The sequence below is a fragment of the Elephantulus edwardii genome, unplaced genomic scaffold (genome assembly GCF_000299155.1).
Source record: "Elephantulus edwardii isolate Elephantulus edwardi_28Jun2011 unplaced genomic scaffold, EleEdw1.0 scaffold00179, whole genome shotgun sequence".
Lineage (NCBI taxonomy): Eukaryota > Metazoa > Chordata > Mammalia > Macroscelidea > Macroscelididae > Elephantulus > Elephantulus edwardii.
Genome location: NW_006399929.1, coordinates 6,560,031 through 6,573,136, shown reverse-complemented (window position 1 = coordinate 6,573,136; position 13,106 = coordinate 6,560,031). Strand labels below are relative to the sequence as shown.

The window sequence follows — 13,106 nt, the reverse complement described above, 5'->3', positions numbered from 1 at the left end:
CAGAGCAGCATACGTTATTGAACCCATCTTACTCAGTCTCGCCCCAACCCCAAGGACAGTCCCATTCTACAACAGTGGCACCATGCAATATTTGTCCCTTTGTGACTGGGACATTTCACTCAGCATAATGTTCTCCAGAGTCAACCATTTTGAGTAATATTTCTTTGGCCTCTAGAAGTATCGTTTCATGATGACTTCTCTTTTTGTGCATAACTTTCTTTCCTGGTTCCTGCAACAGGACGGATTGACAGAGTGACTGTCAATGCCAGAGACCATCAGTAGGAGCGGGTAGGGTTGAGATGTGTTGTTTAGGGGGTTGCTAAGAGTTGTAGTCAACTCGATAGCACCTAACAACGACAATGTATGTGGGTGGCCTTCCTAACTGGTAACATCTGCAGAACAGACAAACCCATTCAGACTCATGATGCCCCGTGTGTATCGTAGCAGTTCTGTAAACTCCACGCCATTTTAAATGGCTGGTTTTCTGAAACAAATAACCAGGCCTTTCTCTTGAGAAATCTCTGCGAGGATCTGATCTACCAATCTTTCGGTTAGTAGCTGACAGCGTAACCAGTTGTAACATCCAGGGACTCCCAACATCTGGCAAAAAAACCTCACCTCTACTTTCTCAGTCAAGGTCGCATTTATAGGTGCAGGAATTCACATGTCTGTGTGTGTTTTGAAGGGCACAATTCAATCCATTGTAACCCCAATGTTTATTTCTCAGAGCATCACCCTTGGATATCTGGGAGAAGTACTCCAGGAGCACACTAGTTGACTTGGACGGTGCAGGTTTTTTTTTTTAAATACTGGTTTGCATACAACCATTTATATTATACTGAGTGAAATAACTCAGTCACATAAGGACATTACTTACTACATAAGTCCGTTTTTGTGAAAGTAAGAGGGTAACTGAGCAAGACAGAAATAGACAGTGTGTTTTGTTAATGTTATGTTGTTGAGTTGACCAACTCATAGTGACCTCATGTACAACAAATTGGAACCTTGGCTAATCCGCACCTAATCCGAATTTCCATTGCACTTAAACTCATGGTTGCAATCTCTGTTAGCAACCCATCTCGTGGTCTTGTCCTTCGATGATCTCCTAATTTCCCAAGCACGATATTCTTTCCCCAAAACTTTCCCCATTGTGAAAGCATGCCTCAAGTATGTGAGATGACATCTCACCTTCCTTCCTTCTACGGAGCCCCCCAGCTGTCCTTCCTCTGAGATAGATTTATCAGCTCTTTATCAGTCCGTGGTATAACCAACACTCTTCACCAGCACTGCAATTCTAAGGCACCAATTCTTCTTTGGTCTTTCTTAGTCACTGTAACTTCCACATACACCCAAAATAATTGAAAACACCAAAGCTTGAGTTAGGCACATCTTAGTCTTTAAACAGACATCCTGTTTAGCACTTTAAAGAGGTCCTTGTTGGCTGTGATCCGTGCTGTAGTATTCGGCTTCCTGATAAGGCAGTTGAGATGCCAAGATTTCACCTTTGCTGCTCACCTCTCCTTCTGCCTCCATCCGATTCCACTCCTATCTCGTGCTGTCTTCTCCCCTGCCCATCTCCTGCGGCCTGGGAATGTCTCCAGCTCCCTGTGGACTTGCTGTACCTTCTTTGCCAACCTCAACCTCATTAGAATTGTAGTTGCATTCGCATTCTAATTTATGACTTAACAAGTGTCTCACAAACATTTAATTCACTTTAATTTCATTATGCATTTGAGGAGGATGATTTATAGAGCAGGAAATTGATGTTTCCACTGCCAGCAATTAGATGAACATAATGATCTATGGTAAAATCTCCTTTTGGGCTTTGGACTTTTCTTCCATGTCTCCAAACAAAACTAGGCTAATAAATTGACTCCTGGTTCCTCTGAGGGGTCTCAAATGTACTCACAAAGTCCTCCTATAGTATACAGCATCCATGCATCTAAATTAATCTATGTCTTGCCATTATTTTTTGTTGTCATTAAAACAAAAACAGCATGGGGACAGCTGAGTCCAGCCTCTATTAACTTCACAAGGAGGAACTGCTGCCCCCCATCAACAGCATCTGCCTCACAAATAATTCCCCTGGGGTCAGAAATTTCCTCTCATGTGCTCCTGGACCTACTCTACTGGGTCTGAAATCTGTTTCAGTGACCACACACAGACTTCAAAGAACTATTCTCATGGTAATGGGCTTTATCAGGGTTTAACAAGCAATTCAGGTTAACAGCAAGTTAGAAACCTTCAGTCCAAAGGGCTTCTCAAATGCCATCCCTCACAGGCTGTAATTCAGTTTACAGTAAAATGCCATCCCTCAGTCCAAAGAACTTCTCAGTTAACAAGATACAATCTCTGGTGCAGGAATCTCTGGCCCCAAAGAAGAGTGTTGCCCTCTCTGCATCTGCCTTCTCCCTTGTGGTGAGATTCCCACTTTCTGCCACTGAGTCTGCTCAATTTAATGCAAGACTAACAAGTGATGCTGCCATGGGATCAACATGCTTGCCCAGCAGGCAGAGTGGAAGCAGCTGCATCAGACTAGAGTCTAGGGAAAGCCAAAATTTTAGCAATAGACCCACTGCACCGTATTTGTAAAGAAAAAGGGTATTTTTCACATCACCGTCAACAATATTGATAAACGACAGGTTCTTTTCCAAGAAAACTTTCCAAGGAAATAGGGAGGTAACAGATTAAGTGAACTCTTCCTGTTTCCACACTATATACTGAGAACTCTTAGATTTGGGGAATGGATGGTAATCATGACACTCAAGCGGCAGCATTTGCACCTCCCGTGTTGGAGACGTGAGCTCGACTTCTGGCCATTGTACTTTGTAAACAATCATCATCTGTCAGTGGAGCCTTGTGTGTTGCTGTGATGTTGAACAAGTTTCAGTAGAGCCTCCACACTGAGACAGACCAGGAGAAAGGCCTAACGAGTCATTGTCTCTTTTGCCCCAATAGCATTCTAGTTCCCTTTCTCAAATGCTATTTTTAACCTCCTAACTACAGACTCCTTGAGAAGCTTATGTGAGAGGTAGCTCATGCTGACCAGGTTATATACCTGATATGCTGACCAATAATCCATACCATTCATTCTGTAAGCTGAACAAATAACTTGAGAAGCAGGGCTTTAGTAAGAAGAAAGTAGTTATTAGGATCAAAAGAAGACCCCTTACCAGCCTTCATTATGCAGATGATGACACAACGTGAGGAAGACTTGAAATACTTGTTGCAGAAGGTCAAAAAAGATCAGCTTGCAATATATATCATGTCTCAATATCAAGAAAATGAAGATCTTCACCACAGGACCAATAGGCGACATCATGATAGACAGATGAAAGATTGATTTAATCTGTCATTGATTTAATCTTATTTGGATCCATAGTCAACAGCATTGGTACCAGCAGTCAAGAAATCAAAATAACATACTACACTGAGAAAGTCTGCTGTTAGGGACTTCTCGAAAGTACTCAAGAGTAACAGACTAAGGTGTTCCTGATTCAAGCCTGGTCTTTTGAATCATCTGAGAGCTGGACAATGAATAAGGATCAAAGCATCTGAGAGGTGAAGAATGAATATAGATGATAGGAGAAAGATTGATGTCTTTGAGTTATGGTGTTGGAGAAGAGTGCCGAGTGTCCCATGGGTGGCCAAGATAACAAACATGTCTTGGAGAAAATGCAGCCAGAGTCCTCCTTAGAGGCAAGAATGGTGATGTTTTATTTCACTTACATTGAGCATGTTGTTAGGAGGGACTGTTGCTTGGAAAGTAACATTATGCTTGGTACGGTGAGAGGTCAGCAAAAGAGAGGAAGCCCTCAACAGGATGGGTTGACACAGTGGCTGCAGCAATGATCTCGATCATGTATATCAGAAATGATGAGGAGGGCACACGATCCAACAGGGTTCAGACCTGCTGTCTGTACGGTTGTGGTAAGTTAGAATCAACTTGACAGCACCACAGTAACAACAATCCTTATCAAACTCTGAGTGTCTCAAAGACAATGAGAACCAAGCAAGCAACTCAACTCGTTGCCATCAAGTTTACCATCCAGCCAGTTTCAAGTCGGTAAAATTACAGTTGAAGAGATCACCCATCTTTCTCCTACAGAGCTGCCGGTGAATTTGAAAACCTTCAGAGAAGCTCAGTCTTTGGGTTAGCAGCACAATTTCCGTTGGACTCAATGCCACCAGAGCCATAGAGTTGACAAATACAGTGACCATAGCTCTAGCTCGAACAAGTTAGGAAAACAAAGTTAGGATAGAGATTAGCAACCTCAATATGAGCTTGAAGGCACACAAATATCAGGCTAGAGCTTGTCACAAATGATGATGACAGGGTAGACTTCTTTTCATGCAGGCATTTGGGTCCAACTAATGTCAGTTATATTTCCCCCATTAAAATAGAATTATGTATCAATAGCTCAATATTTGACGGTGCTATGACTTAATAAGTTTGCAGTTTGGAAGACTATTCCCTCGTGTAAGAGGGAAAAAACCCTTTCCAGAGAAGAGACACCTCACTGAGACTTAGTAACTTTTGCTTAACGAATACACGTTTCCAAGATGATAAGGTACTTAGAAGCTACTGAGTTCACATTAAAAAGGATAACTTCATTGTAAATAAACTAACATAATAAGACACACACACACACCACCCCTAGGTTAAAAAAAAAAAAAAAGATAACTTCATGGATGATTGCCTCTCTGTCCTCTTGCAGTTCTGAGACCTCTGGAAATGAGAACTGAAGAAATAGAAGTCCTTCTCACTTCATCAGAGGTTAAGGGTTTAGTTGTGGTCTGCTACTTGGAACAGAAAAGTCCATCAACAAGTTTGAGTGGAGAGAGAAAGAGAATGAGAAACAAAATTACACAAAAGGTGTCAGCAGATTACTTAGAAGTCGGGGATTTTTTAAGTCCCTGCATAAGAAAAGGCCTCTTGAAAGAGGTGTAGAACATCTACTTTTAATATAAATCCTCCAGTGAGTGTCCTTTGACAGAAAGAAACACACTGGCATCCTATCAGAGATGACTGATTGCTGACCCCGCATTTGGTGTTTTTTTTTTTTGTTTGTTTGTTTTTGTTTTTATTATTTGTGTGTGCGCGTGTACCGTCAAATCAGATCTGACTGGTAGAAGAGGAGATTGTCCCTCCTTCCTTGGCAGAGCATCTGGTGGATTCGAACTGTGTGCCTCTGGGTTTGCAGTGCAGCTTCTTGCCACTAGGCCACCAGAGCTCCCCCGCATTTGGTTTCTTGTGCAGGAGGAAATTGCCCATCTTTATCCCATGGAGCCACTGGTGGATTTGAAGCACCAGAGGGGCGTGGGTTAGCAAAGAACAACTCCCCACCTGGTGGCCTAAGCCACCAGGAGTTCAGAAAGAAGGGACAGTGTGTGCAAGGCAGTCTCCATCATGGTGAACCAAATTCTGAGCTCTTCTGTTGAAGGGTGAATCATTGTTGTTGCTGTTATGTGCTGTCGTGTCGCCCATGACTCATTGTGACGTTATGCACAACAGCCTGAAACCCTGCCCTATCCTGTGCCAATCTTATTGTCTCTGACACACCCACCTACCCTCCCCCCCCATTACCCCAGGCACTGACTCAGTCCACTTCATAGAGGGTCTTCTTCCTCTCTTGCTACTCTGCCTCCATACACTCAAGCATGACCTCCCTCTTCAAGGACTGGTGTCTCTCTCCTTGTAACGTGTCCACAGTAGGTCAAAGGAAGCTTGAGAATCTTTGCATGCAAGGAGCAGCCTGGTCTTACCCTCGCCAGGATGAACCCATTCATTTTCTTAGCAGTCCGGGGTATATTCAATACTCTTCTCCAGCACCACAGCTCAAAGGCATCAGTTCTTCTAGCATCCCTCATTATTGTCCAGCTCTCTGATGCATAGCAACTGATTGCAAAGACTATGGCCTGGATCAGGTGCACCTTAGTCTCCAGACCACATGGAAAAGTGCCTGCAGCCCTATCTTGGGGAATAATGGAGTTTGTACCAGTGATGGGATTTGAATCAGTGTTCAGGCTATAGTTGGGAAATCACAAGAGGTCACTCAAGTCATGAACTAACTGGGTTTCTTGACCTGTTATCCATGTACAGCTCTGCAGGGCCTGAGAACCTCCTAAGACTGACCTTCTGGAAAGGTCTATATTTCCCTTTTCTAAGAAGGAGTCCAGGGTTTCATTAGATCCTAAGATAGCAGCCTGTGGCCTAAAAGTATTTGAAGCCACTGGCCAAAATATTTTTCTGTGCCTCTGTCTTCCTCATCCAGGAGGCTGAGGCTGATTTGCCTTGCTCTTTTTTTTTTTTCCTAGAAAAAGCAAGTGAGTCAGACCAAGATCCGGGTCATCTCTACCATCCTGTTCATCTTGGCCGGCTGCATCGTGTTCGTGACCATTCCTGCTGTCATTTTCAAGTACATCGAGGGATGGACAGCCTTGGAGTCCATTTACTTTGTGGTGGTCACCTTGACCACGGTGGGCTTTGGCGATTTTGTGGCAGGTGAGCACCATGGGCATCTGTTACTAGGTCCATAGCAGGGGGGCTGGGGGGCGGGAGAGAGGGAATCTCTCTCTTTACCATGCTTCTCAAAGCCACAAGAAATGTTTTGAAAGAAGCAAATGGAAATGGCTCAGGTGTCTCTGCTGCTGTGCAGAGGCTCATTTCAACCCCGTGGTCCTCTGTGATGTAAACAGCAGCAGCTTTCTGCTGTGAAGGGAACAGACACATGCTTATTCCTCCCCAGGACGCCCATTGCCCCAATCATCATATGAATTATGCCGGAATGAGATGAAATGTCTCATTGAATGTGGACTTCTGAAAGGTGTCAAAGCTGCTTGAATCAATGGATAAAGGCTATGCTGGCAGGCAGAAAACAGCACAGACCAGCACAGAGCTAGGTCTGCGGTAGCCAGAAGATGAAGCTTCCTGATGCTGAGCTATTGTCCCCCCTCAGAAGCTGTTCTGGGCGTGCCCAGGTCGTAGGTGGCTTCCAGGAACTGGAGGAAAGTATTATTAGAATGGATGTTGTGTTCATGGATATTGTCCTGCCATAGAACAGCTAGCAGATATGAAGTACCTGTATTTGAGTTGGTTGTGTGCAACTATCTACCCACAAGGCCACCAGAGCTCCCTATGAATGAGTTCTTGTTCTTATTAAGTGCCGTAGGGTTGTAGATGACCCGTAGCGACCCTATGAACAAAAGTCTTATAGAAGCAATAAAACTCCAAACCAAGTCCACTGCCATTGAATCGATTCCAACTCACGGCCACTCTCCGTGCGGTTTCTGAGAGTGTCAATCTTAATGGAAGGAGACTGCCCAGTTTTCTTTCTCAGACCACCTACTAGCTTTGAACCATCACCCTTTTAGTTAGCAGCCCCAACGTGGAGGGCGCTGCACCACCAGGGCACCTTAGAGAAGCAGAAGGAGGCTATGTATTTGAACAAAATAAATGATAATGAGCTATATATAAGCCAACTTTTTTTAAAAAAATATACCAATTTCATATGAAGGCAAGAGTTTGAAAATGAGATGAGATTTGGCTTATTTGTTGCACTTTTCTAAAGGGTGATTAAAAAGGCAAGGATCAAAGAAGAGGGTCATTGTTCTCTTTTCCCATTGGGAGAGTTCTGTGTGGTCAGTCAAGCAAGTTCACTCAGGTGTGTGGTCCCAGCAGTACCTTGGTTTCCCGTGGAACACAGAAATGGGGATGGGATGTGCTGAGAAATTATGCAAAGAACGTTAAAGGTTTGTCAATAAAAATATGGGCAGCTCTCCATCAATTCTGTGATACAGCTCACTAGCCATGTGTTGCAAATTGAGGTCCACTTTGTAGAAACACTAGATTCCCTGTCCCCTCCCCTTCCTCTTTATGGCTTGAAGAATTGGAAAGCCACAAAGTGATTAAAAATTATTCAGTAAAGGACTGGGATCCCACCCATCTCTTTGTGCGTGATGCTCAACCAAGTGTGCTTTCCAGCCCCAGGCGAGAAGTCACATTAGTGCTGTGGCATTGAGGGTCCCCAGGTGCCAGAGAGAGACTGCACTGCAGGACTGAGAAGCCCTGTCCATCAATACCTCAGCAAGACCTGTGTCTTAGTCTATGGTCACGCACCATGGTAACTGGATTGTGCAACTATTCCCATGGACGTCTTGACCCCAAAGCATGGTTTGCATTGAGTTACACATGTATTAGTTAGCTGTCTAGAAGACTCTCTGCTTTATGAGATTTGTGTCTAGACTCTTCTAACCAGCTGCTTCCTTCAGCAGCTGCAGAGGTGTTTCTAGATCACAAGTACAGAGCCCTGGATGAATGAGGTTACACACTATTGACCATTTTATTTGTGAGTCTAATTTGTGATCTATTTCTTATCCTTCAGCCCCACAGAAGGAGCCTTTAGCTTATGCTAGCCACTTCTTACCTAGCAAAGAAACACAGCCATGGGGCATCAAGCCAAATGTGTTCCTTCATAGCTGATTATGGGGCCATAGTCTTGTGATCGGGGACCATTGGCTTTCAAGTAATCCTGCAAAGGATATGACTCAGAAAGGAGAGGAAGTGTATCGACTGCTTAATGTGGCCTGCTCTGCACTCACAAACTAGGAACGCTGTGCAGGGGAGTGTCAGCCTACACCAAACACGCTAAAGCAAACGCCTTGCCACAGAGCTTTCTGACAATACTTGGAATTTTTTGACTTTAGGAAATGGAATAGCCGTTTAAGACCTCGTGGGCTTCATTGCAAAGTGGGTTGCAAAGACACGTTGAGAAGAGCTGTAGGCCACGGTTCCTGCCCCGCTGCCTTTGGGAGGTATTCCTGGTCCCCTACGAGCACAATCTGTATTTAGCTCTAGATGTGGGTTACAGCAGTGACCCAGTGCAATGGTCTACTAATCATTCGTCGTGCAGTAGCATAATGACCAACGCTGCTAGTATCAATCATTTTGGAAATGGTTGCCTGCCTGCTTCATTGGCTAACACCTCACAGAGTGACAACAGTGGACTGCTGACTTCCCTTCTTTTCCCCACCTCTTTTTCTAGAAGAGTGGGCTGGCCTTGAAACCTACCTTGCATGGCGACCTTAGGCAGTAGCCATTGGAAGGCTAGCGTAAATAGGCTAATTATTTAAAATAAATGACTTGATGCTCTCCATGGAACAGCTAGTCAATGCAGTCCAGCAGCCAGCCATTTTGGTTTGATGGATTTTTATTGGAATCTGTTTCTAAAATAAAGGAATTGAACAAGCTGAACTCTAAAATCCCTTTCCATTCTAGCTTATGGTGACTCTAATTAACTGACCGCATTGATTCTCTGTACTAGCAGCGTGTGAGCACAATTCCTCAGTTAGCATGAACTCACTACTTCTTGGATCTGAGTCTCAGTAATTACCGTTACGTCTAATTTTACCTCCATACATTGTCTCTTGGCACACGCGTGTGTGTCTGAGGAGGATGAAGTGTCGGTGGCTTGAGCTCACCCGCCACCCACAGGAGAAAGCTGTGACCATCTGCTTCCATGAAAAAGAGAGTTTGGGAACCCTCCGAGGCAGTTCTCTTCTGTCCTACGGAGTTAATGAGGTGTGGAATCAACTCAATGGTGCATACCAACAACAACAAGAAAGATGACAGTTGGGCCTGTATTTTTGTTCTCTGGTACCTAATTGTCAATGAATTAACACTAAGTGAATCTAGTTACCCATTGACCACGTTTGCTAAGAGCATTAAGAATAGCGATAGAGGATGGAAGAATGTCAGGCCATGGCTGAGCTCCATTAGGAATGGGAGACATCTTCCTTTGCCCCCTCTACCCCCCGGATCCCTGTGTATAATGCACACAGCAGATGCTGTACCCTAAGAGTGTTAGGGAGTGGTGGGACGATGGCTCTACTACACAGACTGGGGTACGTTTGCTTTGCAAAATCCTCCTGCAGTGAAAGAGACCTTTGTTTTGCAGGGGGGAACGCTGGCATCAATTACCGGGAGTGGTATAAGCCCTTAGTGTGGTTCTGGATCCTCGTGGGCCTCGCCTACTTCGCAGCCGTCCTCAGCATGATCGGAGACTGGCTACGGGTTCTGTCCAAAAAGACCAAAGAAGAGGTAGGAACCCCTTCCTCACTCCGTGAGTGTTCCTGAGATCAGATGCGCTCAGGCCGTCAAGAATAGCCCTTGTCTGCTCTGTGGGCTAGAGTGTTTCTTGCTAAGTCGTGGCCTCACCAAGGCTCCCTTGGTTTTGAGAATCTTTCCCTCAGAGCCAAGCTAAATGGAATAGCAGTTACTTCGGGAGCCTCATTTGACAAGTGAGGAAATAGAGCGACTCAGTTATCAATTAGATAGGCTAGTAACCGTAAACTTATTTTTTTAATTTTTCTTTTATAAAAGGGGAAAAAAAGACATCATTCACAGAGGTGGATGATGGCTAGAATGAGCAGCAGCCTCTTCTCAACATAAGTGTGAAGAGACTGAGAAGATTCATAGACAGTTCTGCATAGGCTTCAGGCCTCGGGATCTGGGTGGCACATGGTTGGCCACCGTGAGTTTTACAGCGTTCAACACAAGGTTGAAGTCATCAAAAAACAGTCATCCATAGAAAGCCATGGAGATATATAGATCCCTTTTGCTTACTGGCCCCCTGATCTCATGTTTTTTATCTGGTCACTAGAGGCAAATATATCCCTGTGATGAGTGTTGGGTAGTGTTCCCCCCCTCATAAAAATTTACAGGAAAAAAATGACACAAAGGAAAGAGAGTATGAAGATATAAAATGCCAACATAGGCTTTGAGTAAAAAAAAATACTCATGGAACCCTTCTAGGAAGAAAGGAAAAGAAATAGTAAGGCAGGGAAGACAAAGAAAGGAGACCAGAAGAAGGAAAGGCTTTAAGAAAAAAAGAAATACAGTGAGGGCTGGCTTCTGTAAGGGCAACTGTTTGCTTCCAGGAATAATCGTCCATGTCAATTCATTTGTGAGACAACAGCTTATTTAAGAACCTTCCTTCCTAAGTCATTACCAGACCCAAGTGCTGTGTTTTTAGGTTTTCCTTACCGCTGATTCACTGAAAATTAATTACTAATTTTTTTAAGAAAGGACTGACAAAGATTTCTTTTCTTTAATACAGACATTGTAGTTACTTTTCTATTCCCAGAAGTGTGGGACTTGTACTGTTATTAAGAACCAAGACCTTTGGTGCTAATTCTCACACGAAGCTTGACTCTAAAGGAGTATATGTTCTGTGGGCTTTGACGGGTCATGCCCTTGCCTGCCCCCTGCCCAGGGAAATTTGGTTACTAGGTGCCCCAGAATGTGTTCGTTAGCCAGGATAAGCCTGAGAATTGCACATGCCCAGTGCAGAGACAGTTACAGGAAGCCCAACCATCCAGTCGCCTGGGTTTCAAAGACTTTCACATGATTTTCTCTTTTAAGTCAGCGCAGTCCTGGGGAAACTAGAACAGACTGGTTACCTTGTCCCAGCGGAAGAGGGAAGGACAGGAAAGAACAGAGAAAATGCTGAGCATATGCTGAGTCCAAGTCTGACCTAGGGCCTTTTCCCACCTCATGAGACACTCAGAAACTCCAAGCTAGCTATAATGACTCCAGTCTATGTCAGAGGAACAAGGCCACCAATGAAATGCCAAGTGGAAACACCACAGGGACCCAGGCCTGTCCAGTGGCAGGTGTTGATACCCCCACCCCCTTCAGAATGTGGCGATTTCTCACCTACTTCCCATCTCCAGAGCTCAAGCCAGCTTCATGCAGAATGGCCCCTGTGCCTCGTCAGCCAGCTTGAAGCATGTGAGCAGAGAGCAGGTAGAACTAAGCCAGAAGTGGCGTGAGTTCTCCTCCTCCCCGGGTGCATCTCCCCCCTCCCCCCTCCCCCAGTCCACCTTTGCCACTGGAGCCCCCAATCGTGTGGGTGCTGAGAGGTGAGAGCAGGGAGGACTTTCTCAGCATGTGGTTTGTTCTTCCATCTCTTGGCCAGGTCGGGGAGATCAAGGCCCACGCGGCTGAGTGGAAGGCCAATGTCACGGCCGAGTTCCGGGAGACGAGGCGACGCCTGAGCGTGGAGATCCACGACAAGCTGCAGCGGGCGGCCACCATCCGCAGCATGGAGCGCCGGCGCCTGGGCCTGGACCAGCGGGCCCACTCGCTGGACATGCTGTCCCCGGAGAAGCGCTCTGTCTTCGCCGCCCTGGACACAGGCCGCTTCAAGGCCTCGTCCCAGGAGAGCATCAACAACAGGCCCAACAACCTGCGCCGCAAGGGCTCCGAGCAGCTCAACAAACACGGCCAGGGGGCTTCGGAGGACAACATCATCAACAAGTTCGGGTCCTCCTCCAGACTCACCAAGAGGAAAAACAAGGACCTCAAAAAGACCTTACCCGATGATGTCCAGAAGATCTACAAGACCTTCCGGAATTATTCCCTGGACGAAGAGAAGAAGGAGGAGGGGACGGAGAAGGTGTGCAATTCGGACAACTCCAGCACCGCCATGCTGACGGACTGCATCCAGCAGCACTCGGAGATGGAGAACGGCATGGTCCCCACGGACACCAAAGACAGGGAGCTGGAGAACAACGCGCTCCTTGAAGACAGAAACTGAACGTGGGCCACGCCAGACTCGGACCGAGTGTTGTTGTAGTGTTCGCCTTTGGTTTGGTTTGGTTTTTTTTAAATATTCACACTGAGACACGTGCCTTAAACGGACTTCTTGTTAGTCTGGACTTCCATAGCATTGGAGAATAGAATTTCACTGTGCCATAAAGTCAGTAAAAACTTGCTCTGCCAAAAGGAATCGAAGAGCTTCACTTCTGAGGACGACAGCGGGACACACAGGGGGCGTTTGCACACCCTGGGGTGACTCTCATTCACAGTGAGGGATTTTTCCATGGCGATGCTGTGTGCTGTGTGGTGTCACCCCCCCCACCCCACCCCCAGCCCACCAACTCTCAAAAGGCAGCTATTCCTTAGACTGGCCATCTAAAAGGAAGCAGAGTGGCTTTTTAGTGGAGTCTCATGTCCTGAACCTCCCATTAGCGATACGTACACACAGCTGAGGGGGCTTGAGGAGGGTGACAACGGTAACTAACTAGGTTTAGATGTGCCATTG

General features: G+C 45.6%; 1 protein-coding gene across 1 annotated transcript in view; it reads left to right on the top strand.

Moving 5' to 3' along the window:
- Positions 1-12,830, top strand: part of KCNK10 (potassium channel, subfamily K, member 10) — a 223,881-nt gene extending 211,051 nt beyond the window's left edge. Inside the window, exons 5-7 of the mRNA XM_006896020.1 lie at positions 6,319-6,505; positions 9,957-10,099; positions 11,979-12,830. Of these exons, the coding sequence (XP_006896082.1) occupies positions 6,319-6,505; positions 9,957-10,099; positions 11,979-12,599 (951 nt within the window). The 3' untranslated portion in view covers positions 12,600-12,830. The remainder of the gene's footprint in view (positions 1-6,318; positions 6,506-9,956; positions 10,100-11,978) is intronic.
- The last annotated feature ends 276 nt before the right edge of the window (positions 12,831-13,106 follow it).